At 51.0% G+C, this 27,750-nt stretch overlaps 1 protein-coding gene across 1 annotated transcript in view; it reads right to left on the reverse strand.

Annotated features, from left to right (window-relative positions):
* Nucleotides 1–4,357: 4,357 nt before the first annotated feature.
* The window catches only part of LOC140390196 (H-2 class II histocompatibility antigen, E-S beta chain-like), a 113,453-nt gene continuing 90,060 nt past the window's right edge, over nucleotides 4,358–27,750 (reverse strand). The window contains exons 3-6 of the mRNA XM_072475146.1: nucleotides 13,382–13,663; nucleotides 10,113–10,229; nucleotides 6,724–6,753; nucleotides 4,358–4,885 (exon numbers count right to left, since the gene is read on the reverse strand). Of these exons, the coding sequence (XP_072331247.1) occupies nucleotides 4,860–4,885; nucleotides 6,724–6,753; nucleotides 10,113–10,229; nucleotides 13,382–13,663 (455 nt within the window). The 3' untranslated portion in view covers nucleotides 4,358–4,859. The remainder of the gene's footprint in view (nucleotides 4,886–6,723; nucleotides 6,754–10,112; nucleotides 10,230–13,381; nucleotides 13,664–27,750) is intronic.

Below are 27,750 nucleotides of genomic sequence, written 5' to 3' on the forward strand. Positions count from 1 at the left end.
GGCTCTGAGCAACAGAATGACAAATTGATATGGGAAAGATCCTCTTGGTTAGTTGGGACGATAATGACCCACATACTAGTTACAGGTGGCATGGTGTCATTTCCAAATGGAAACTGTTGTTTTGTGGTTAGTTCCCTTTCTGACAGTGAATCTGTTACTGTATAACAGACAAGAACAAACACATTCTAATTTAGACATGAACGCAATGTTGTTTGGAACAGTCCCATGTGCTGAACCAAAGTTCCGATTTTCTCTCATTTTCACTTCCCCATACCAGCGAAAGAGGATTTGAAATCAGAACAGTGTTGGTGTGTTATGGGGGAGGGGGCTTTATTTGCAATAAACCTGCTCTGCAATTAAAGCCCATTTTCAGGGTTGTGTTGAGTTGTTTGATGTTTCACTGATGTAAAACTGCCCCAACCCGTGCTCTCTACAGACCCTCCTATCTGTCCAGCTGCTGGAGGTTATCCTTGTCAATCGCCTCTTCATAGAATTTACAGTGTGGAAGGAGGCCATTCGGCCCATCGAGTCTGCACCGGCTCTTGGAAAATGCACCCTACCCAAGGTCAACACCTCCACCCTATCCCCATAACCCAGTAACCCCACCCAACACTAAGGGCAATTTGGACACTAAGGGCAATTTAGCATGGCCAATCCACCTAACCTGCACATCTTTGGACTGTGGGAGGAAACCAGAGCACCCGGAGGAAACTGACGCACACACAGGGAGGATGTGCAGACTCCGCATAGATAGTGACCCAAGCCGGGAATCAAACCTGGGACCCTGGAGCTGTGAAGCAATTGTGCTATCCACAATGCTACTGTGTTGCTACAATGCTACCCTACCTACCTGAGCCACCTCTGTCTCTGTGATTAGGTTAGTTCTCACATCCCTGCAGAATATCTGTTCACTTGTTAATAAGACTTTGTCATCCAGGACCGTATTGAGGATGATTGAATTGAAATCATTGCATTGCGGAAAGATTGGCTGATGACAGTCAACCAGACAACCATTTCTCTCTTAATGGAGCTCCCCTTTACCTTCCATTATCTGCTCTGCCCAGTTTGTTGCAGCAACGCTGTGGGCTTTATCACCAAGACGCCTTTCCTCTATTTCTCTGATAACATCTCACCTTTTTCCACCTCTTCAGTTGTTGACTGTCCTCTAAACCCCACCTCAGGTTTCTCTCTGAGTATCAATCCTCCCCTCTCTCAGCTTGAAAAATGAAAATCGCTTATTGTCACAAGTAGGCTTCAAATAAAGTTACTGTGAAAAGCCCCTAGTCGCCACATTCCAGGCGCCTGTTCGGGGAGGCTGGTACGGGAAGCTTCTGCACTGTGACACCTTATTTCCAGTGGTTCAAACCACTCTGCAAATTCACTCTCTCTCCTGATTTTTCTTCCTCCTGTCCTCCATTAACCTCTTCCTGCAGATAAACTCAAACTCTCCATTCATATTCACGGCCACCCTTTTGAAGTTGTCTTTCCAATGACACCTTTATTCTCACAGTTGATGCACTCTCTAAACATCACATTCTTAGCAATCTCATCCAAACCATTGCCTTCAATATCTCCAAGAAAAAAGCTCCCCCCCAAATCACTTCCAACAGCACTTAAGCTTTCAACTCTTTTTTACCCTCTATTTATCATAATATTTCTGTTGTTGTTATTTTGTCTAACCTTTGTTCTCTTCCCACCTGGGTATGGCTGATATCTGTTCATTGAAATCTCAGACCGCACATTTGAGCATATCTGGTACAGCACTGGGTTAACCATCATCACCAGATCTTGTTGGACCCCAACTCCTCCCATGGGGCTTTACCCCTCAATGTGTAATCCTACTGATCACTTTAGGATTGTCCTTGGGAACAAGGATAAGCACTGAATACGTTTCTCTAATCTAAACTATCTCTTAAACCCCTCTCCCCACTAAAGATTTCCTGGTCACCAAATTTAGAGTACCAATTCTTTTTTTGCAATTAAAGGACAATTTAGCGAGGCCGACCCACCTACACTGTACATCTTTGGGATGTGGGGGTGAAACCCACAAAGTCAACGGGAGAATGTACAAACTCCACACAGACAGTGACCCAGTGCCGGGATCGAACCCAGATCCTCGGTGTCCAGAGGCAGCAGTGCTAACCACTGCGCCACTGAGCCGCCCTAGGAGTCCTTGTTGTCGAGATGCTCCAGGGATGAGTGTAGGCCCAGGGAGACAGCGTCTGCTGTGGACCAGTTGTGGTGATTTGTAAATTGCAGTGCATCAAGGCATTCTAGGAGTATGGAGTTGATGTGTCTCATGACCAACCCCTTAAAGCACTTCATAATGCGGCATAAAGCACTTCATAAACCAACGCGCCACTGTGCCGCCCCCCCCCCCCCCCCCCACCATGTCACTAGATAAAGGCCATTGAATCTGCTGCCTCTGTGGTTTTCCTCCCTTTCCCCATCCCATTAGGGGAAAAGAGAAAAAATTAACCGCAGCCATGCAGGTTAATTCCAGATTTGACTATTCCGCCGCTCCGCTGGCCTGTCTCCCATCCTTCATAAACTTCAGCTCATCCAAAAATATCCTGAGAGAACCTCTCAAACAATAATTTCTGTTTTTGCCCCTGTGGAGTTATTCCTGGAGTTCCTCTGAGAATCGATCCTTGGCCTCCTCCCATTTATGATTGACACGGGTTTTACTGGAGACCCCGATCTGTAGGTAAAGATGATGATGCAGAGCACCAAGACCATGGGCGGGACTCTGTTCCTCCGCACCCGTTTTCTGGTGCGGGGTGCCCCCGACGGCAGCGGGATCCTCCATCCTGCCAGCCGGCCAATGGGGTTTCCCATTGTGGGCTCCCCCACGTCATTGGAAATCCGCGGGCGTGAATGCGCGGCCAGCGAATCGGAGGATCCCGCTGATGGCGAATTCAGCTCCATAAGTATGATGGAGTTGAAAAAAGGAAACAAAAGGCAGAGTAGGCAATTCATCAACCCTGAGCTTTTCCTGACCAATAGATTGTGGCTCAAACGCCACTTTCCTGTCTTTTCCCTAAACTCTTGATCCCTTGTATTCAAAAGGGATGTTTTACTCACACAAATATATTTAATGGCCCACAAAGCTACACAGCTCACTGTGGAAGAAAATTCCAAAGGCCAACAAGCCTCTGAGAAGAAATTCCTCTTCAATTACATCTTAAAATGGAAACTTTCTATTTTGAAACTATAGTGCCCAATTCTACATTCCCTCAGGAGGGGAAATATCACCTTAGCATCTCTCCTGTCAACCATCCCCTCCACCTCAGAATTTTAAATGTTTCAGTAAGATCACCTCACTCTTGGAAACCCCAATGAATATCGGCTCAGTGACTGACCCAGGAACCTCACGTCAGGCCCATTCAGTGAAGCAATCCAGTCAATGCATTGGTCAGAACTTTTACTTGAGATTATTGACCTGCAAACTATATACTTAGTCAATACTTGTAGAAACTACCCAGGCATATGGAGTTTGAGACAATGCCCAGTTATTTTAACAGAATTCCCGAGATATGGGATAGTCTATATGGATATGGAGTGGTGCAGCAACAACAATCTATCCCTCAATGCAACTAAAGAGCTGGTCATTGACTTCAGGAAGCAAAGTACTGTACACCCCTGTCAGCATCAACGGGGCCGAGGTGGAGATGGTTAGCAGTTTCAAATTACTAGTGGTGCACATCTCCAAAATCTGTCCTGGTCCACCCACGTCAACGCTACCACCAAGAAAGCACAACAGCACCTATACTTCCTCAGGAAACTAAGGAAATTTGGCATGTCCACATTGACTCTTACCAACTTTTACAGATGCACCATAGAAAGCATCCTATCTGGCTGCATCACAGCCTGGTATGGCAACTGCTCGGCCCAAGACCGCAAGAAACTTGCGAGAGTCGCGAACACCGCCCAGTCCATCACACAAACCTGCCTCCCATCCATTGACTCCATCTACACCTCCCGCTGCCTGGGGAAAGCGGGCAGCATAATTAAAGACCCCTCCCACCCGGCTTACTCACATCTTCCAACTCCTTCCACTCTTCCATCGACTGCTACAAAACTGTGGTCTTGATACAAAAGTCTGAGAACACGCACGAACAGATTAAAAAACAGCTTCTTCCCCACTGTTACCAGACTCCTAAACGACCCTCTTATGAACTGACCTCATTAACACTACAACCCTGTATGCTTCACCCGATGCCGGTGTTTATGTAGTTACATTGTGTACCTTGTGTTGCCCTATTACGTATTTTCTTTTATTTCCTTTTCTTTTCATGTACTTAATGATCTATTGAGCTGCTCGCAGAAAAATACGTTTCACTGTACCTTGCACATGTGACAATAAGCAAATCCAAATCTTTAATCAAATTGATTCCACAATGACAGACAAATTAAGATTAAAATGTTACTAAATCATAGTCTGCATAAAATCAGGTACAGAGTTTGACATGTAAATAAAAGTAGATTTCAAAACATTTACAACAAGGCGAAGGCTGAATACACAGACAAGGAAATGTTAGAACAGTGAAGACCTACACCCAGCACTGATCCCTGTATCTCACCTCTGGGCAGAGTGTCAGTCACTCATGACTCAGGTTAACAGTAAGCTGTACACCGATCATATTCCCGTGTACTTAACATGATAAACAAGCTGCAGTGTAAAAATATCCCATAACTGCGTAAAGTTAATTGTAAGCAATCAAAAGCCAAGATCAAGCAGCCAATGAGCTGTAGTCCCTCTGGATACGGAGTCGGGAGGAGTTAAAGGTGCATTTTAAAGCTGTTTCATCCCGTCTGTCATCCCGAAGTCTCTGATCACATCCTTGAGACTGGATCAGTTAACTGACAGCTGGACCCATCAGACCTGAAACAAAGATTACCAGGGTTAGAAAGTACAGGGCCCATTTTGGTACACAGCTCCAAATACACATGGGTCAGTCTACAATTAACCTCAATGTGCAGATGAGAATGGCAAATACACACTGGCATAGAGCTAAACAATATACTTGAGTAATTGACAGAAAATCTCTTTGGAATTGAATTGTACTACTCATAAATGATCAAGGCTTCAAACATGTGTAGACTCCTGGATAGTTCAGGCTTGAGAAAGTATCTCCACAGTTCCCATCACAGGCTCCCTGACCGGCCCTATTTCTGCATCATTGCAGAGATAAGACTGGTGGAAGTAGGGTTGTGCACGGGCTTCACCAACACTGTTGAGGATGAAAGTTACACCTCAACAAGCAGTGAAGGTCCATATTAAGAGTTGGGACAGACTCAACCCAATTCCAAATCAGTGCGGAGGGAGAAAATGCTGGATACATTCAACAAGTCTGGCAGCAACTGTGGAGAGGGAAACAGAGTGAATGTTTCGGATCTAAACATTCTTCGACAGAACTGAAGCAAGATTGTAATGTAAAGAATTATATAACTGGAAAGGGGGCAGAATAAAAGATTGGGATTGGTCAGGGAGCAAGAGACGTGGACAAATTTGCCTTGGACGCAAGATAAAGGGGTGTGTTAATGGTGTCATTAAGGGATGAGGAGTGTTAATGGAGAGAAAAGGGGAGATGGCAGAATCTTATGGGAGCAACTGAGCAGCCAGGGACAGTGGCCAAGTGGGGGAGGAATGGGGTAGGCCAGGGACAGAAATATAACTCACAAAACATTACAATTAACCTCAATGTGCAGATAAGAATGGCTGACAGACAATACACATAGAGCGAAACAATATACTATGGAAGAGAGGGGGAAGTTACTGTCTAAAATTGTTGAACTCAATGTTGAGTCCAGAAAGCTGTAATGTGCCTAATCGGAAGATGAGGTGCTGTTCTTCCAGTTTGCGCCGGACTTCACTGGAACATTGCAGCAGACTAAGGAGGGACATGTGGGCTTGAGAGCAAGATGATGAGTTAAAATGGTAAGTAACCAGAAGGTCTGGGTCATACTTCCAAACAAAGCAAAGATGTTCAACAAAGCGGTCAGCCAGTCTGCGTTTAGTCTTCCCAATGTAGAGGAGACTGCACTTGGAGCGAATAGAGTAGACTAGATGGGAGGATGTCAAAGTGAAATGCTGTATCACCTGAAAGGAGTATTTGGGGCCTTGGACAGTGAGGAGGTAAAGGGACAATTACAAAGAAAGGTGCCGTGGGAAGATTGTGAAGGGTGAAGGGCAATGGGGGAATGGACCAGGATGTCGCAGAGGGAATGATCCTTGCGGAATTCTGACAGTGTGTCATGAGGGGAAGATGTGTTTAGTGATGGCATCATGCTGGAACTGGCGGATGATGATCCTTTGAATACAGAGCTGGCGGGGAGAAAAAGGTGAGGCCAAGAGGGAGGCCCCGAACTATCCCCAGTCTTTTATTCTGCCCCAACTCCTCAGTCTCCTTTCCAACTGTATAATTCTGTGCATTTCGACCTCATGATCATTTAGATCCAAAACATTGACGCTGTTTCGGTCCACAGATGCTGCCAGACCTGCTGAGTTTGTTCAGCATTTTCTGTCTTTGTTTCAGATTTCCAGCATCCGCAGTATTCTGCATTTTTTGAGGGGAACTTCACTTTGTTCTGGAGCTGTCCCAGGTAATGCTTGCTGTGGATGTTATCATATTAAAAAAATGTTATAATTGTCAGAACTGGTTTGAGTTCATCACTCCCACATGCAAGAGATCTAAAATAATGATTTTCTGGGATACTTACGTGGGCCGTGACTGCTGGAATCCAGGATGGCTGCAAGAGAAAGTAGACACTGTTAGTTCACCAGATTCAGAAATGGGTTTAAATCTTACTCTAGGACTTGAGCAGAGGCTAATATTCAGATGCAATGTTGGGAATTGCAACACTGTTAAAAGTGCTGTCTTTATGATGAGATGTTAAATTGAAGCCCCTTCTGCTCTGCCTCCTTGGCCTGTTGCAATGCTCCAGTGAAGTCCAACCCAAACTGGAAGAACAACACCTCATCTTCCGATGAGGCACATTCCAGCCTTCTGGGCCAACATTGAGTTCAACAATTTTAGACAGTAACTTCCCCCTCCCTTCCATAGTTTGTCTTAGATTGTGAGGAGCAGGACAGTCATCCCTGGTGTTTGCGGTGTGCAATTGCTTGTCCTGTTTCCTACATTACAACAATGATTACACTTTAAAAAAATGCTTCATTGCCTGTAAAGTGCTTTGAGACAGTGGTTGTGAAAGGGTTGTCGAAATACAAGTCTATTTAGAGCAGGTTTGGACCAAATGTACATAGAATCCCTACAGTGCAAAAGGCCATTTGGCACATTGAGTCTGCACCAGCTCTCCAAAAGACCACCCAACCTGGCCCCCACCCTATCCATGCAACCCTGCCTAGATGCAATCCAGAGAATTGATTGAAAACTTGTCTGAGCAGCCCTGCGCACTGGGAGCATTGATCAGGATGAGGTCAGCTAGATAAATTTGGAGTGGTGCTGACTTTTCCACAACTTAAAAAAGCTTGGTTGAAACTAACTATCACTCCATATCGAACTATAGTAGCTTCTGAAACAACCCAATGAACAAGATTTCACTTTTAAAATCTTTTACTGTCACAAACTAAAACATAGTATTGGCAATTTAACGTGAAGTTTACTTTTATTTGAGGTGTCATTTGCCTGTTAGTGTTTTAGGTTTGATGTTATGGCTGTAGAAGAATTGTTGTGGAAGAGTACAAGACCTGCCACCCCCTCAGGATAAGAGTTAAGAGTAGATGGAACTGTTCCCATCAGTGAAAGGATCAAGAACTAAAAGGTCACAGATTTATAATAATTGACAAAAGAAGCAAACAAAGTGATACAGGGAAAAACTTCACATATTAAGTGGATAAGGTCTGAATTGCACCACCAAGCATTGTGAAGCCAGGTTTAATCAAAGTATTCAAAAGGCAATGGATTGTTATCTGAAAAAAAGGAGAAGGCAGGAGAAGTGGATTGCTGAGAGTGCCAATGCAGACATGATGGGCTGAATGGTCTTCTTCTGCACTGTAAAATTCAGATTCTGTAATGGCAGCTGCCATGTCCCATAGCCCTCTATTTCCCAGCTGTAGATACAGTTACTTTACTCAACTCCAATGTCCCTTCAGACAGTGGTCTCAGCACACTAGATTTCCATAGGTCCCTAAAAGGCAGACACATCATTGCCTGGTTCCCGGATTCTGCCTTTGTTTTATTTCATCATCTCTACTTGCCACCTCAGTTGCCTGATACACAATGTTTTATAGTTCTGGGTTTCCAGCACAGTCAAATTCACATGTTAGCTGCATTGTGTTTTTCTTCCACAAAATCAACTGGGTTCTCATTTCCAGTGCACCTATTGGGCGCGATTTTCCAAAATGGAGACTAAGTGTTCGCACCGTTGTGAATGCTGTCGCGTTTCACGACGGCGCGAGACAGGCACGGGGACTACCAATTCTGGCTGCCACAGGGGTCCAGCACGGCGCTGGAGCGGTTTACGCCACTCCAGCCTCCCTTCCCGGCGGCAAATGGGTGACGCGCTAACCCACGAATGTGCAGTTGGGCCGCGCCAACCCGCGCATGCGCGGGGGACTTCTTCAGCACGCCGGCCCCTATGCAGCATGGCGTGGGGGTTCCGGGGCCGGCCGCGCAACAAAGTAGCCCGGGGGGGGGAGGAAAGAGGCCGACCCGCCGATCGGTGGGCACCGATAGTGGGCCAGACCCCATCGGAGGCCCCCCCCGGGGATGGAGCCCCCCCTCTCCCCCCACAGGCCGCCCCCCCGACCCTTCACGCAGAGTTCCTACCGGCAGCGACCAGGGGTGAACGGTGCTGGCGGAACTCTGCCGTTTCCGCGTGGCCGCTCGGCCCATTTGGGCCGGAGAATCGCCGCGCCAAATGGCACCGATTCTCCGCATCTCGGAGAATCACGCGCCGGTGTCGGGACGGCGTGGTGCAGTTGCGGCGATTCTCCGGCCCAGCGCGGGGCTCGGAGAATCGCGCCCATTAGCTCTGAATTACTGTTGCCTGTTCTCAATTCCTCATTTCACTGAGATGCGGCCAGGATTGGAACAATTACTTGATGCAATATTTATAATATAATCAGTGTCCGGTTAAATTGCAATTTAATGTAGTTGCGATTTCATTGAAAATATAATCTTAAATCTGTGCAGAGAATACATGTGCCTATTGGTGCAGGGCCAACTATACATTAATACTTTATAACCTGGGTTACAATTCTATACTCAGTTTCTGAAGGACAATTTAGAAATATGGGATTCTCCAAAAACGTGGCTAAGTGTTGACGCCGGCGTAAACACCGGAGTGTTTCACACCGGCATCAACGGGCCTCTTGGCCCAGCGATTCAGTGGCCCACAGGGGGCCAGCACAGTGCCGGAGTGCTCCATGCAGCTCCGGCACCGATACGCAGCCCTGCACTGCGGCCGCGGGTCCGTGCATGCGCGCGGCGGCCGCTTCCGTGCCGGGGCTGCACAACATGGTGGAGGACACAGCGGACCGGCGCGGAAGAAGGTAGGTCCCCCCCCAGATTACTTGTGCCGCCGATCGGTGGCCCCCGATCACGGGCCTGGCCATCGTGTAGGCCCCCCACCCCGAGACTGATCCCCACGCCCACCAGGACGGCCACTGCAGCCGCGATGCTGAGCTCCCACCGGGTGCAACCTTGTTAGAACCACGCCGGCGGGAACTCAGCCGGTCTACCGAAGAGAATCGCTGCGGGGGCCTCTTTCAATGGCCCCCGACCGGCGCTGCGTCGACCTTGCGCGTGCGACTGGCGCTGACCCGATCGCGCGTCTGAGACAACATTCTCCGCCCTCGCGCCACGCACGATTTTGGCGTGGAGGCTCGGAGAAATATGCCCAGACTCCACAAACTACTTTAATAGTCAGAAAGCCCTTCTGAAGGCAGGAATTTGGTCCGTGATCTGGACTTCCATAATGTTTCCCAGCAAAACTGCTCAGATCTTTGGCAAGATTACTCAGAATCACAACCTGATGGTGGGTGCGTAATGCGTCCCCCACAATCCCCCCCCCCACACCTGCCCCCCCCCCCCCTCTTTCCTTCCACCCCCTCCCCCTACTCTTCCGGGTACGGAACAGAACCTTACCTTTAGCATTCTTCAGTCTCATTATGACTCCAGCCAGCAGGATGATAAATCCAATTCCAAATCCCAGGGCTCCGACAATGATCTTGGGTTTCTCCGATTCAGGTGTGCTCCCTACCTCTGTACAAGTGAAACAATCCAAGTGTTAGAGCAGTGCAGGGGCTCTACTGAAATGGAGAGCACCCGAAACCACATCACCAGGGAGATGCATTTCCAAACCAAAATCACAGAGATTGTGTGACACAAGCAAAAGAGTTTGAGGGTAGTTACATGACTATCACGATATGGAACAACCAAGTTGTGCTAGAAGCTGGTAATTTCTCGATTACACTCCGAGCCACGTGCCAGAATAGACAAGGACAATAAGCTCACTGCTAAACTTTCCATTTCATGGAGCATTAGCATTGGGGAAGGTGGGAGTTATCCCATCAGGATAGGTTAGAATGGAACAGGAAGGGAGCTAATGGAATTGAAAAAAGGTGGGAAAAAAAGGATAAAGAGAATTTTTTTTAAAAAACCATCTTGGAAAATAAAAGCAAATTAGCGCCAAGTAGAAAGTTTACCCAGAATGATAAAATAGGAAAAACGATGAGCGCAGAAAAATAAATAGTTTATAAGCTGGGAAAGGTATAATAAAAAGCAAGGAAAAAAATTGAATTCAGGGAACCAGGAGCAGTGCTGTACATGAGCAAAAGGTACTGCAATGCTTGGGTGTTATGTACTGCAATTGGAAGCATGGATGTAACAGCATGAAGAAAAAAGGTAAAACATTGGTTTAAAGTATTTTGGGGACAGAATAAACAATGGAGGAGTCATACATGCAGGAGAGAATGTTTGCTGCAACACTGATGTACACAAGCGGCGAGATCTTCTGACTATTCATGCCAGTGGAATCTTCTGGTCCCACCAACAGCACACTCCCACCGCAGGTTTCCTGGCAACGTGGGGTGGATTCACTGGGAAATCCTATTGACAGCAGCGGGTCCCAAAAATCCTGCCAGCAGCCAACAGTGGGCTGCCTCCTACCACCAAGATGTGGCGATGTCGACATTGGACTGGGGTGGGCACAGTAAGAAATCTTACAACACCAGGGTAAAGTCAACAGGTTTATTTGGAATCACTAGCTTTCGGAGCGAAGCTCGTTCATCAGGTAGTGAAGAGGTGGGTTACGAAAACCCACATAGAGACAAACTCAATGATGCAAGATGATACTTTGAATACAAGTCTATGCAGGTAATTAAATCTTTTACAGGTTCCAGACAGTGCGACTGGAGAGAGGGATAATAACAGGTCAAAGAGGTCTGAATTGTCTCAAGCCAGACAATTGGTAGGTAGACAACGTCGGCCGAGTCGCACGAGTATGTATCTCGTACCTGGTGGGTGGTATTCTCACATGTAATGGTGGTATCCTCAGCACTTTGCTTTACCGCAAGCCCACGGATAACCTCACTCTGCTCCACGTCTCCAGCTTCCACCCGAAACACATTAAAGAAGCTATCCCCTATGGACAAGCCCTCCGTATATACAGGATCTGCTCAGATAAGAAGGAACGTAACAGACCTCTAGAGATGCTGAAAGATGCCCTCGTAAGAACGGGATCGGGCACTCGACTCACCGATTGACAGTTCCAACATGCCACAGCGACAAACCCCACCGACCTCCTCAGAAGCCAAACACGGGACACAACCGACAGAGTACCCTTCGTCGTCCAGTACTTCCCCGGAGCGGAGAAACTGCAACATCTCCGTCGGAGCCTTCAACACGTCGTCGATGAAGACGAACATCTTGCCAAGGCCATCCTCACAACCCCACTATTTACCTCTTCAAACAACCATGCAACCTCAAATAAACCATTGTTTGCAGCAAACTACCCAGCCTTCAGGAGAACAGCGACCACGACACCACACAACCCTGCCATGGCAACCTCTGCAAGACGCGTCAGATCATCGACATGAATACCATTACACATGATAACACCACCCACCAGGTACTCGATACATACTCATGCGACTCGGCCATCGTTGTCTACCTCATAAGCTGCAGGAAAGGATGCCCCGAGGCATGGTATATTGGCGAGACCATGCAGACGCTGCGACAATGGATGAACGGACATCGCACGACAATCACCAGGCAGGAATATTCCAGTCGGGGAACACTTCAGCAATCAAGGGCATTCAGCCTCTGATCTTCGGGAAGCGTTCTCCAAGGCAGCCTTCAGAACGCGCAACAACACAGAATCGCTGAGCAGAAACTGATGGCCAAGATCTGCACACATGAGTACGGCCTCAACCGGGACCTTGGATTCATGTCTCATTACATTCACCCCCCACCATCTGGCCTGGGCTTGCAAACTCCTACCAACTGTCCTGGCTTGAGACTATTCACACCTCTTTAACCTGTGATTATCCCTCCCTCCAGTGGCTCCGTCTGGACCTGTAGACTTAATTACCTGCAAAGACTCACATTCAATGTATCATCTTGCATCATTGGCTTTGCCAATATATGTGTTTGTGTAACCTACCTCTTCGCTCACCTGATGAAGGAGCTATATTCTGAAAACTAGTGATTCGAAACAAACCTGTTGGGACTTGAACCTGGTGTTGTAAGACTTCTTACTGGCCCTACCACCAAGAAACATGCCGCTGGGAGACCAGTGAATTTCCCCCAAGGTTCAGACAGTCAACATGATTGAGAGCAAGAAAAGTGCTAACCCACAGTGAATAAAACAGAATTTTATTTAGTTACACAACAGTAACAAGGAAACCGAGTTCCTAATATGTAGGATTTCTTTAACAACATGAGATAGCGCAAATTCTCCATCTGGTCACTGGCGGCGGGATTCTCTGGTCCTGCTGGCAGCGGACTCCCACCTGCAGGTTTCCTGGCAGCGTCAATGGGAATTTCCATTGACAGCAGCGGGAACAGAGAATCTCGTTACCAGTGAATGGTGCGCCGCCTCCTGTTGCTGAGAAGCACGTGAATGGGAGGCCAGAGAATCCGGTCCCATATTTGTAAAAGGAGAGATTGCTGGATCTAAAGTCTGGTACAAGAGGGAGTTAATGCTTAGGGTCTGGAAATGGTCATTATACCCATGTTTCAGAACAAGAGGAAAGGTAAGTACAAGAATGGAGGATTTGGAAAAGATGGTACACATTGAATGACTGGCATGGATATTTTGATAAATGAATAGATTTTGACAGACCTGCTCAGTACTCAGAATGTTTTGCTTTAATTTCAAGTTGTAATACATGATATTAGATTGTGTTTCTTACCCCAGTCTGTGTTCTTGGGTCCATTCAGGCTGATGTGATTCACACGACAGGTATATTTATCGCCAGACACTGGCTGATATTGGAGGAGTTCCTGCACCTGATAGGTCCAGTCACCATCTGACAACAGGACAGTATTAACAACACCATCAGGAACTGGCTCTCCATTTTTCAACCACGTGACTTCAATCTTAGATGGATAGAATCCAGTGACAAGACAGGAGAGCAGGGCCGATTGTCCAGAATGTGGCGAAGTTTTAGGTCGGATAGTGACAGTTGGTTTGACTGGAACAGAGACAGAAGAGTTAACTTAGACACAAACAACATAGTAAAATGGCAGCAAATGTTTTCCATCATGTCTAACTCTCCTCCAGCCCCATTATTATTTGTGCAGAGTTTTGGAAGACCTTCAATTAAATCCTTTTCTAAAGTTCTAACTGTTATTCAGTAAGTTTTGCAAGACATGGAATTGGATTCGAACAGATCAGATTCATAGAGGAACATATTTCCCTGAAGAATGGGAACACCATTACTGAGTGGTTTCAGTAAGATTAATAAGTGTGAAGTGAAATGAGACACCAGGCATCCAATTGGTCATGTGGTTCCTGGTAGCTTTTTGCTATTAGTCCATTTGTTGTCATTCCAAATGTCTCGAAAAACATTATTAAGAACTGCCAATGAAAACTGGAGGTAGGATTAGGTGACACCTGAAGCAGTGACCAAGGGGCAATGTTGGATATTCAACTGCAGTAACTTGAATGGCTTCATGTAAAGTATAGGGGGTGGCTGATCAAAAAATATGATGAGCCTATTCCCAGTAAACTATAATGAGTAACAAGTCAAATGTGATTAATAGACTAATGGTACATTTATCTGAAATGAATTGAAAATGAAAATTGCTTATTGTCACAAGTAGGCTTCAAATGACGTTATTGTGAAAAGCCCCTAGTCGCCACATTCCGGCCCCTGTTCGGGGAGATTGGTACGGGAATTGAACCGTGCTGCTGGCCTGCCTTGGTCTGCTTCCAAAGCCAGCGATTTAGCCCTGTGCTAAACAAGCCCCTTGACCATCTATGATAAAGTTTATGTTGTGGCACAGTGGTTAGCCCTGCAATCTCATAGCGCCAAGGATCCGGATTCAATTCCGGCCGTGGGTGACTGTGGAGCTTGCATATTCTCCCCAGTGTCTGTGTGGGTTTCCTCCCACAGTCTAAAGATGTGCAGACTCGATGGGACGAATGGCCTCCTTCTGCACCGTAGGGATTCTGTGGGCACGCTCTTTCGGCCTTGTTACATTCACGCTCAAGTGTAATGAAGCCGGTGAATAGTGGGAGAGGCCATAAACGCAAATTGTGTCAGGTGCCAAACAGTTTGTGGTGCAACCGGCCTGCTCCCGTAGGTGAATTCGGAATCCCGCCAGAGCATGGCGAGAAACCAATTATCACCCCTTAAGCCCCATTTCCATCCAATTAGCGAGAGCCATACGTTGTCCAACGGCCTCCTGTCATTCAGAGGTTTCCCGAGCAAGTACTCACGCTGGCGCCATTAGTACTTTTTAAAAACGTGAACGTGGTGGAAGGGCTTCTGCAGGGAGCCGAGATGAGCAGCAATCTTTGCTCGCAGACAAAATGCTCACGGCGCTGGGTTTGCTGCCCCTATGCTCGGCGGGGGATGGGAGACCCTTGGCTGAGGGTGGGGGTCCCTCCGCAGGGGTGGGCTGCCAACCGCTCGCTGCACCATCATGCCACCCCCTGTATTGTGTGTACCCATTCCAGGGGCAACCTTTGTCCTTGCCCATTTGCCCCCGGACCACCCATAAACTCCACCGACTGCCGAGGCCCTGGCCGTGTAGCTGAAGGCCATTGCTAATAGGGAATTGGCAATTGTGGTTAAGTGAGCACTTCACACAAGCCAAGTGTATTCCATGGGTGGGCGGGCCATGTAACATATGGGAGTTATTGCCTAGCATCCCAATCAGACCATGCTGCCAGGATAGTGTACCTGAAACACTGCGGGAGGTAACACCACACATGCAGGAGCCAACATCCAAACATCCAGGGGATGTGATACAGCTCAGGGGACAGGTCCGATTTATTACAGTCAGATTTTCCACAGAATGGATATCCTGCAGCTGGATCCACACTCGCCCGACGCCAGAAAAGACTTTACTCACTGGCTAGCATGTTTTGAGGCCTACATCAACGTGACGGACCCCGCGCCAACGGAGGCTCAGAAGTGGGCAGCACGGTAGCATTGTGGATAGCACAATTGCTTCACAGCTCCAGGGTCCCAGGTTTGATTCCGGCTTGGGTCACTGTCTGTGCGGAGTCTGCACATCCTCCCCGTGTGTGCGTGGGTTTCCTCCGGGTGCTCCGGTTTCCTCCCACAGTCCAAAGTTGTGCAGGTTAGGTGGATTGGCCATGTTAAATTGCCCTTAGTGTCCAAAATTGCCCTTAGTGTTGGTGGGGTTACTGGGTTATGGGGATAGGGTGGAGGTGTTGACCTTGGGTAGGGTGCTCTTTCCAAGAGGCGGTACAGACTCGATGGGCCGAATGGCCTCCTTCTGCACTGTAAATTCTATGATAAACGTCCTGTACTCCAGACTGAGCTCCAGTGTGTTTCCGTTGATCCAAGACGCCACGAACTACACAAAAGCAATGGAACTCCTGAAGGAACACTACGCACAGAAGGCGAACACGCTCTTCGCCAGGCATGTACTTGCCACCCGCGAGTACTACCTGGTGAGTCCATCGAAGACTTCTGGCGGGCCCTAATTCCACTCGTCCGGGACTGTGACTGCCAGGCCGTTACGGCCGCCGAACACACAAATCTCCTCATGCGCGATGCTTTTGTGACAGGGATTGCGTCGGACCACATCCGAGAATGATTACTGGAAGGGGCCACGCTCGAACTGGCGGAGACGAAAACCTCGGTGCTCTCCATGACGGTCGCATCCCGTAACGTACAATCGTACCTCTCCCGCCGCGCTGCCCACCCTTCTACCCCTTCCTACCCTTCCTGGACCCCGCCGACAACCTCCTCAGCTGGGGCCCTGCCTTCCCAATACGCCTGTGCCGCACGCAGATCCACGCACACCGGGGGTCCCCGCTGCTACTTCTGCGGTCAGCAGAAGCACCCCCGTAAAGCCTGCAGTAAAAAGGGCCACTTCGCGGCTGTGTGCCAGGCCCGCGCAGTCGCTGCAATCGCGCCTGCTATCGCCCCCTCCCCCACTCCAGACGCACAATGGGAGCTGCCATCTTCTCCTCCCGGGCCCATGTGCGACCAAGGGCGCCGCCATCTTGTTCCCCTTTGGTCATGTGTGCCCCATGGGCGCCGCCATCTTGTCCCGACCCCGCAATGTGTGCACCATGGGCGCCGCCATCTTGTCCCGACCCCTCATTGTGCGCACCATGGTGCCGCCATCTTGTCCCGACCCCACAATGTGCGCACCATGGGCGCCGCCATCTTGTCCCCCACAGGGTCTCCGGACATCCCGACATCGGAACCGCACACGCTCGCCACCCGAAGCATCCGACGACTACCCGCAGCTCACTTCGATGACGCTGGACCAATCTCGCCCGCACAACCTGGCCACCGCATCGATGGTGAAAATCAATGGCCACGCGACCTCGTGCCTGCTGGACTCCGGGAGCACCGAAAGCTTCGTTCACCCAGATACGGTAAGGCGCTGCTCCCTCGGGGTCCACCCTGCCAATCAAAGGATCTCCCTAGCATCCGGATCCCACTCCGTCCCGATCCGAGGCTTTTGTACAGTCACCCTCACGGTCCAGGGCATAGAATTTAGTAACTTCCGCCTCTATGTCCTTCCTAATCTCTGCGCTGCACTTCTCTTGGGCCTGGACTTCCAGTGCAACCACCAGAGCCTCACCCTCAAATTCGGCGGGCCCTTACCCCCCTTACCGTTTGCGGCCTTGCGACCCTCAAGGTCGATTCACCCCTCCCTTTTTGCCAATCTAACTGTGGATTGCAAGCCCATTGCCACTAGGAGCAGACGGTACAGCACCCAGGACAAGACCTTCATCAGGTCCGAAGTCCAGCGGCTGCTTAAGGAGGGTATTAGCGAGGCCAGCAACAGCCCCTGGAGAGCCCAAGTGGTAGTGGTTAAAACTGGGGAGAAACACAGTACGGTCGTGGACTACAGCCAGACCATCAATCGTTACACACAGCTCGACGCGTACCACCTCCCACGCATATCTGATATGGTCAATCAGATTGTGCAGTACCAGGTCTTCTCAACAATTGACCTGAAATCCGCCTACCACCAGCTCCCCATCCGGAAGTCGGACCGGCCATACACGGCCTTCGAGGCGGACGGTCGCCTCTACCACTTCCTTAGGGTCCCTTTCGGCGTCACAAATGGTGTCTCGGTCTTCCAAAGGGAGATGGACCGAATGGTCGACCAGTACGGTTTGCGGGCCACCTTTCCGTACTTAGATAATGTCACCATCTGCGGCCATGACCAGCAGGACCACGATGCCAACCTCGATAAATTCCTCCGCACTGCCACTCTTCTCAACCTGACCTATAACAAAGAGAAGTGTGTGTTCAGCACGACCCGGTTAGCCATTCTCAGCTATATAGTCCAAAACGGACTTCTCGGGCCCGACCCTGACTGCATGCATGGAACTTCCCCTCCCCCACTGCCCCAAGGTCCTCAAACGCTGCCTGGGGTTCTTTTTCTACTACGCTCAATGGGTCCCAAACTATGCGGACAAGGCCCGCCCACTCATTCAGTCCACCCAATTCCCCCTCGCGGCCGAGGCACAACACGCTTTCGCCCGCATCAGAGCAGACATCGCCAAGGCCGGGATGCGCGCAGTGGACTAGTCACTGCCTTTCCAAGTAGAAAGCGACGCTTCAGGCGTCGCCCTTGCCGCCACTCTAAACCAGGCAGGCAGACCCGTGGCATTCTTTTCCCGCACCATTCATGCCTCGGAAATTCGACACTCATCCGTTGAAAAGGAGGCCCAAGCTATCGTTGAAGCTGTGCGGCATTGGAGGCATTACCTGGCCGGTAAGAGATTCACTTTCCTTACAGACCAACGGTCGGTAGCCTTCATGTTCAATAACACACAGCGGGGCAAGATCAAAAATGATAAAATCTTGCGGTGGAGAATCGAGCTCTCCACCTATAATTACGAGATTTTGTATGGCCCCGGTAAACTCAACGAGCCCCCAGATGCCCTCTCCCGAGGTACATGTGCCAGCGCACAAGTGGACCAACTCTGGGCCCTACACGACATCCTTTGTCACCCGGGGGTCACTCGATTGTACCATCTGGTCAAAGCTCGCAATCTGCCCTACTCCGTCGAGGAAGTAAGGACAGTCACCAGGGACTGACAGGTCTGTGCGGAGTGCAAGCCGCACTTCTACCAGCCAGACCGTGCACACCTGTTGAAGGCTTCCCGCCCCTTTGAACGCCTCAGCGTGGATTTCAAAGGGCCCCTCCCCTCCACCGAAGCTGATAATGAGCGATAAGCTGCGTCAGTTCCTGGTCAGCAGGGGTATAGCCTCCAGCAGGACAACCAGCTACAACCCCCGGGGAAACGGACAAGTAGAACGGGAGAATGGGTCGGTTTGGAGGGCCGTCCAGCTGGCCCTACGATCCAGGAACCTCCCAGCCTCTCGCTGGCAGGAGGTCCTCCCTGACGCGCCACACTCCATCCGGTCACTATTGTGCACCGCCACTAATAACACACCCCACGAACGTGTCTTTACCTTCCCCAGGAAGTCCACATCTGGGGTGTCGCTCCCGACTTGGCTTGCGCTCCAGGCACCGTCAGGTTCCACCCCAACACCCCCCCCCCCCAACCCATGCGCCCTCCCCCCAACCCATGCTCCCCCCCAACCCATGCGCCCACCCCTCCCACCGCGCCGCCAATATTGACCCCACCGACCACCCCCCCGCTCCCCTTTCCCGCACAAGAGAACGAAGAGGACTTCTGCGCGCTCCTGGAGTTCCCCGATGACAGGTCAGCATCACCACCGCCATCAGTGCCACCTCCACCACCGCCAGCACCGACTTCGCCGCCACTGTTACGCCGCTCCCAACGAAGCACCAAAGCACCGGACCGGCTGAACCTTTGACGGACTCCGGACCGTCAACATGGACTTTTCTTTTCCCTACCACTGTACATAATTGCACTATTTGTATATAGTTTCACGTCACCCCCGCCAGACTCATTTTTAACAGGGGGTGAATGTGGTGAACCACTGTAATAGATGTAAGGTAGGACCTGCGCTATAGGTTCGCCGGTAGCTCCTGCCGGCTGGCTCCGCCCACGGAAAACCGTATAAATATGCGTGACCTCCAGTGCCCTGCCATTTTGCCAGCTGCAGCAGGAGGCCATGCATCCGACTGTAATAAAGCCACAATTGTACCCAACTTTATTCTTTGTACAATTGATCATGCATCAATGTCCATGGCCAGAGGGTGGGTGACTGCCATGGGGAGGGGGCCAGTGCCAGGTCCGGCTGATGTTGTGAGCGGGTGTCCGGGGTTCAGGGTCTGGAGCCTGGTGAGGGGAGCCCGCTGTGGCCTAGAGTATATGGGGAGGGTGTTCCGGCTAAGGTGGTGGTGGGGGGGGGGGGGGGGGGGGGGGGGGGGGAGAATCAGAGAATCAATGTGGGAATGGAGGGTTCTGGGATGGGAGCCACCGTTGTTTCTCGATCTAACACCCTCTCCCAGCACCTTACAGACATTGAACTCTATGGCAGAGATATTGGACGCAGAGGTTGCCCTAGAGGTGCTGCTGCTGGCCAGACAGCGGAGACGGAGCCCATGTGCCAGACCCCGCCCCACAGCCTGAGGACCGGGCCGCCCATCAGGCTCGGGTGGGACCCAGAGGGGGGTCCCTCAGCGGCCCAGGGTGTACAGGTGTTTCTGGTCATTCGAACAAATGATGGACAGTGTGTGCCGCGGCAGGCTCCATCTCAACCTGTGCCATATCCTCACTGTCTTGGCACCACGTGGAGGAGGAGGACACCCGCTCCTGGTGGCTGTCAAGGTCACTGCAGCCCTGAACATTTATGCCACAGGCTTGAGCGGGGACCTGTGTGGCATCTCGCAGGTCACAAATGCCCTGTTTGCCCGGGCGGGAAACTACATCAACTTTGACATTGACCAAGTCCAACAGAATGCCCGGGCAGCCGGTTTCTCCGCCGCTGTCGAGATGCCCCAGTTCCTGGGGGTATTCAATGCCACGCATGTTGCCCTGCGCTCACCGGACCATCTGGGGTGCCCTATGTTAACCCTAAGGGGTTCCACTCCCTCAACATCCAGCTCGTGTACGACCACCAAATGAAGATTATGCACGTGTGTGCCTGCTTCCTGGGGAATGAGCACGACAGCTACATCCTGGGGCAGTCGGTCATCCTTGGTCTCTTTGAGGAGCTCCCCAGGATGGGCGGCTGATTTTTGTGGGATAAAGGATATCCACTGAGGACCTGGCTAATGAAGCCAGTATGGAGGCCGGGGACCGAAGCGGCGACCCGCTACAACGGGGCCCATGTGTCCACCCAGGCTGTCTTTGAGCGGTGCATCAGACTACTTAAAATGTAGTTCCGATGCCTCGACTGCTTTAGAGGTGCCCTGCAGCACACACCCCGGAGACTCTCCCGCTTTGTGGTGGTCTGCTGTCTCCTCCACAACCTCGCACAGTACCTGGGCGACGAGCTGGAGGCTGGTGACAAGAAACATGTGGCCACCTCCGAGCAGGAGGACGAGGATGAGGATGATGAGGAGCCGCTGGACTAGCAGGAGCTGGAGGACGAGGCCGGGCAAGAACCTGAGGCCCAGCTGGAGGCTGCAGAACATGCAGCAGCGATGAGGGGCCGGCAACCCGGAGGGCCAGGGAGGCCGTCATACTGGCCCGATTCACCTAGGATGTGGCCTGGTCCATCATTGCATTCTTACCCACACTCTACTCCCATTTCCCACCCTCCCAGGGTATGAGTCACATCACTCCAGGTGGCAGGGTCTGTGTTGGCACTGTCAGCGGGTCACTGTCGAGGGCAGTGGTGATGATGATAACCCGCAGAGAGCTGGACGCGGGTTCTCCTCAATCAATGCCATAATCTGACCCCTGCCTATCTGCTCAGTGGTCACACTCATCACCTGCACGCGGCAATGCATTGCGGAAGAAAGTGACAGGGGCATCCTACTGGTTGTTCACAAGGGTGTTTGTTGTTTAATATATGTTGCCAGTCTCCCGATGATGTGGTCGTCACCGCCCCCCCCCACCACCTCCATATCAACAACCTTCCCCGTCTTTCCCTTCCTTGGTGCCTTCAGTGATCCTCAATGTGTTCTGACCTCCTAGCTCTACCACTGCACCTATGTGTGTCCCCAGGATGCACATCGGAGGTGGAGGCAGCCAGGTGCTTACCTCGACCCGTGGCCTTCGATGCCCCTGGTGGGTGTCCTCTGGGGCCGGAGGGCCCCGGCTCACTTGTCGACGGCACAGGCATAGCGTGCGCCATGACCCCAAGACGAGGCCAAATCAGAGGGATGGAACTCGGGGGAGCTGGTGGCCACTGCCGCCGACACTCCATGAGATGGGTCCGGGTTGGCACTCCGTGTGCCGTCCTCCCGGTCGGTACTCATAGGACCTGGGGTTCACCTTGGGATGGAGGGGCAGCTGGTTCGAGCCCCGGCTGCCCCTGCATCATCTGGCTCTGCCAGCCCTTTGTGTCGAACCCCATAGCGATACTCCTCAAGTCACTGGGCAATGCCCACCTGCGACTGGGACAAGCTCCGCAGCACCGCGGCCATTCCCATCCGAGAGTGGAACATGTCCCGCAGAGGCATACATACTGCCGAGACCCTCAGCCATGGCTGTCACCGACTGCGTGATGCCTTGAACACCTTCACCCATAGTGCCGACATCGTGCATCAGGCTCTCCATTGCAGTCGCCACCCTAGCAGTGTTGGCCTCGTGCCACTGACTGCCGGGCACCATCTCCTACGCCGGTAACCTCTTGGACTCCTTCAATCGGCTATGGATCAGCTGGAGTGACGCTGACATCTCCCTCAGATTGTCGAGGTTGGTCCCTATTCTCTCCATCTGCTCTGGGTAACCCTGTTCCAGAGGCATAGCATCAGGCTGGGACCCAGCTGGGTGCAGGGTTCCAGCAGACCTCCCGACTGCTGTCTCGTCTGGGGGTTCCTGCCTCCAACAGATGTACATCATCAGCAGTGTGGTGCTCACCAGATTGTGCTCCAGAAGCCTGACCAGTAACATGTCCCATCGGGGTGTGTGTATGGTGCTGTGTATGGTGTGTGCTGGTGGAGGGTGGGGATGACATCTGTGCCGCAACTATACCAGCTGCATCCTTGGAGCTCTCATTTGATGTGTTCTCCTCAGAGTCAGGAGAGGGGGTCACCCGGGATGGGCCAGCGCTGTCGGCTGCTGGACATGCAGGAGAATGGACATGTGGTCAGTGGGAAGGATGGGTTGGTCAGTATGGCAATAGCAACTCACGTTTGTCAGGTCCTCCAGGTGGAGACCGGTTGTTCCTCACCTCTACAGTATCCTCCAGCCTACGTGCAGGTGTCCTCAGCCACACCAGTCACCTCCAGGGCCCGTTCCTTGAAGGAGGTGAGGATTCTCCCCACCGCCAGTCTGGGCCCTTTCACAACGATTGTGGGACAGCTTTACCTGAGGAGACACAGAGGCCACACATGTGGTTCACAGTGGTGTGTGTGTGTTGGGGGTGTGGGGTGTGAAGGGAGGGTTGGGATGGAGGGAGTGCTGAAGGGCGAAGGCGATGCAGGGAGGTTTGGGGGGTGGGACGTTGGCATCTACTCACTCATGCTGCCCGGTGTAGGTCGTTGACCTTTTTCAGACACTGGAGGCCGGTCCTCCTGGTCACACTGCCTGAGCTGACTGCTGCCGCCACCTCATCCCAGGCAGCACTGGCTGCCTTGTGGATCACCCTCCGGGACCTTCGGGGGAACAGGACAGCCCTCCTGGCCTCCACTGTGTCCAGGAGCTTCCCAGGTCTGCACCCCCAAATCTTGGGGCCGGTCTCCTCGGCGCTACTGTTGCCAGCTGGCTTGGGTTGGCTGAGCAAGTGCTGCTCGATGTCATTACCAGAGGGCAGGCGAGCGTGGTTTTGGCAAATCAGCTGGCGAGTCTTCATTCGGGGTTAGAAGCCCGTGAGGCCGCGTTAAGTGGACCAATTAATGTTAAATAGGTTGCCGTCATTGCTGGGCCGAGCGCAAGGAAACTTGCGGCAATTCCCGCTCGCTACAGCACTTGGAAATTAGATCGCGCCCTGTGGTTTCATGAAACAGCTACCAAGATTCTAGGTTTAGACAAGACTAACTTCAACGAGATGAGTAAATTGGACAAGATTATTAAATGGGTAAAAAAAAAAAAAGGACAAATCTGTAGAAGTGTTCAAAAAAGTTGATATCGAATTGGTGCATACTCCTAAAGTCAAGAGCGCTATTTGCCAAAATAAGACAGACAGGGGCAACTGACGTAGAAAAAGAACACAAAGCTAGTTTAAAAGCATAGCCGCAAGGACCCCAGTTATGCCTGTATTTTTTTGGTTATGTGGAACATTGTTTGTTCCTGTCCTGCTTAGGCATGTTCCATCTTTCCATTATATCGATTATTGTTTTGGCGCCACTTAATGCTCTTGTCTGGACCTGGATAAATTTATTAATTTTCTTCCAATTTTCACCCCTCTGTCACATTCACATGGTCCATTTCAGACTCTTCCCTTCCTTGATATCAGACTCTATTTCCAGTGATGTACTGACCAATATTCATTACAAGCCCACCGACTCCTACAGCTACCTAGACTGCAGCTCCTCACCCTGCTCTCTGAAAGGATTCCATCCCATTCTCCCCATCTGTGTCACATCTGCTCAGATGCCACCTTTGAAAATTCTGCCTTTTTCCTCAACTGAGGATTCTCTCCACCCCCACTTTGTAGATTGACAGGGAACTCAACTGTGTTTGACCTATCTCCCACACCTCTGCCCTCACCCCTTCCTCCCAGAACCATGACATTGTCCCCCTTGTCATCACTTTCTACCACCAGCCTCCATGTTCAAAGGATCATCCTCCGCCCCTAAATACATCTTCTCACTCATTCCCCAGGTCAGCAAGATCACTGCTTCACTGACAGCCTGGTCACTTCTCCATCACACCCAACTCCTCATCCCCTTCACAAAGTACCTTCTCATGCAATTGCAGAAGGTGCAATACCTGACCCTCTACCTCTTCAGCATAAAAGGCCCTAAATACTCCTTTCAGCTGAACCAATGTTTCACTTGCACCTCCTTCAATTTGACCTACAATTTGCTGCTCCCAATGCAGTCTACATTGGAGAGGTAAATGCAGACTGGATGACCACTTTGCGGAAACCCTTCACTTTGTCTGCAAGCATGACTCCAACCTTCCAGTCGCTTGCCCTTTTAACTAGACACCTTGCTCTCATACCCACAGTTTTGCTGCATTGCTCCAGTGAAGTCTAACACAAGCTGGAGGAGCAACATCTCATCATCCAGTTGGATGAGTTCGACAACTTTATATTGTGACCTTTTAACTCCATCTTGAAACACCCCCCCACCCCATTTTTTGCAGCTCTACACAGTTCTGACGAAGGGCCAAAGGACTCAACTCTGCTTTATCTCCTTACAGAAGCTGCCAGATCTGCTGAGTTTTTTTCCGGCATTCTCAGTTCTAGTTTAAAAACACATTATTATTTGGTGAATGCAAAGAAAAAAGATACAGCTACAACAACAGCTACAACAATGTCAGCTACCCATAACATGGAAAATTGTCCAGGTTGGCCCACTGTATGCAAAAAGCTGGACAAATCCAACCTGACCAATTACTGCCTCCTCTGGAAGGTGTGGTTGACAGCTCATAACCTGCTCATTGGCACTCAGTTTGGAATCTGCCAAGGTGAGCCAAGACCGACTGCCATTGACAGAGATCATTGGTTTATTGAAAAAAATTAAACTGTTGAATTTATGATGATTATTGCTCCTTTTACATTGTAATCTTGCCAACCTCTGACAAAGGCAAGTTGAAAAACTTCAACATGGCCCTTTCAGCAAAATCACAATTTATACAAGTAATAAAAGGATTGTACATTTTAGATCACTAGCATACAAAACCAATACTTTGGTACGCCTGCACTAGAGAGACTAGAAATGAAAAGGTCTAACAAAATGCAGATTTTCCAAGGCGAGAGAGATGCACACAAACCACAATTCTAGAGCAATAATCAAATGACTTTGACTGATTGTAATACATTTATAGATACCAGGGGCGAGATTCTCCGACCCCCCGCCGGGTCGGAGAATCGCGGGGGCTGGCGTGAATCCCGCCCCCGCCGGTTGCCGAATTCTCCGGCACCGGATATTCGGCGGGGGGCGGGAATCGGGCCGCGCCGGTTGGCGGGCCCCCCCCCCCCGCGCGATTCTCCGGCCCGGATGGGCAGAAGTCCCGCCGCTAAAATGCCTGTCCCGCCGGTATAGATTAAACCATCTACCTTACCGGCGGGACAAGGCGGCGCGGGCGGGCTCCGGGGTCCTGGTGGGGGGGGGGGGGGCGCGGGGCGATCTGGCCCCGGGGGGTGCCCCCACGGTGGCCTGGCCCGCGATCGGGGCCCACCGATCCGCAGGCGGGCCTGTGCCGTGGGGCCACTCTTTTCCTTCCGCCTTCGCCACAGTCTCGACCATGGCGGAGGCGGAAGAGACTCCCTCCACTGTGCGTGCGCGGGAATGCCGTCAGCGGCCACTAACGCTCCCGCGCATGCGCCGCCCGGAGAAACCATTTCAGCGCCAGCTGGCGGGGCACCAAAGGCCTTTTCCGCCAGCTGGCGGGGCGGAAATCAGTCCGGCGCGGGCCTAGCCCCTTAAGTTTGGGGCTCGGCCCCCCAAGATGCGGAGCATTCCGCACATTTGGGGCGGCGCGATGCCCAACTGATTTGCGCCGTTTTGGGCGCCAGTCAGCGGACATCGCGCCGATACCGGAGAATTTCGCCCCTGATCTTCTTGGTGTAAGTTGATGCCACTTACATGCAAGTTGCAATGAACGGACTTGGCAATATCTATACAGGGAAGCTTATGATGGCTAAAAATATAGGCTGGAATTCTCTGGTCATCGGGATTCACTTTTCTACAGCAGGTTTCGTAGCAACGTGGGGTTTCAATGGGAAATTCATTGACAAGCGGAGGGAAAAGATTGAATCCCGCTGCCAGCGAACTCACACTGCCGAGAAACGCATGGTTGGGGATCAGAGAATCTAGCCCATAAAATGGCCTAATTTGGTTCCTTGTGGTACCCCAGCATATGACGTATTACAACTGGAAGTACATTCTTTGTATCACAAACATTAATTGAGATAGTGTACATGGCATGCCTCTCCCTCTCACTCCAACATCACAATGACATTTGTATCTTTATCAGTGCAATATTTTCCCAAGTATGGCGTCAAGAAGCCCAGCATAACTGAGCACAAAAGGGGTCAATCATCTCAGTCCCAAGACATGCACTGCAGGAGTTCCTCAGCGTAACGTCCTAGGCCCAAACATCTTCAGCTGCTTCACTGGACCTTGCTGTCGTTAAGGTCAGAAATGGGGATGCGCACACCATGGGCGGGATTCTCCATTGACGGACGCCAAAATCAGGAAACATGATTGGGCGGAGAATCAGTTCCGATGCCGAAATTGCGGCGAACGCGATTTGACACCAAATCGCAATTTTCCGTCCCCTCGACAGTGGCGACAATGCTGTCTGGAACTCACGTACAGTAAACACCATTTGCAGATCATTAGCGGGCCCGACACGGTGTTCTTCGGCGCCTCCGTGATTCTCCGCCTCTGATGGGCCGAGTTCCCAATGGCACGGTTCACTTGCGCTTTTAACAGTCGTGAAACCAGCATCATGTCTGCTCAGGGGGTAGGAGAGAGGAGGTAGGACACAGAGTGGCGCAACTGTGGACTACCGGGCCAGACACTTGGTGGAGGTGTCCTGCTGCTGAACGAGCTGGAGCTTCTCAAGGAGGAGGAAGCTGCAGCAGAGGAGCATGCCCCAGAGGAACAGTGGCAGTGCCCAGGATGGACAGCCAGCCACCCAACAGGCCGAGGAGGTGCAAAGGAGGTGTTGCATGAGGCCTCGCATCTACTGGCAGTGCCGGTCATTCAAGGACCCGCCAGATAAGGCATGCCGAAGATTCCGGCTGAGCAGAGAGACAGTGTGACATATCTGCCAGATCATGGCACACCTGGCACCAAGTGGGAATGGGGGAGGACATCCGCTCCCAGTGGCTGTCAAGGTGACGGTCGCCCTAAACCTTTACGTAAAGGGTCCTTCTAGGCGCCG

This window comes from Scyliorhinus torazame, chromosome 14 (genome assembly GCF_047496885.1).
Source record: "Scyliorhinus torazame isolate Kashiwa2021f chromosome 14, sScyTor2.1, whole genome shotgun sequence".
In the NCBI taxonomy this organism is placed as follows: domain Eukaryota; kingdom Metazoa; phylum Chordata; class Chondrichthyes; order Carcharhiniformes; family Scyliorhinidae; genus Scyliorhinus; species Scyliorhinus torazame.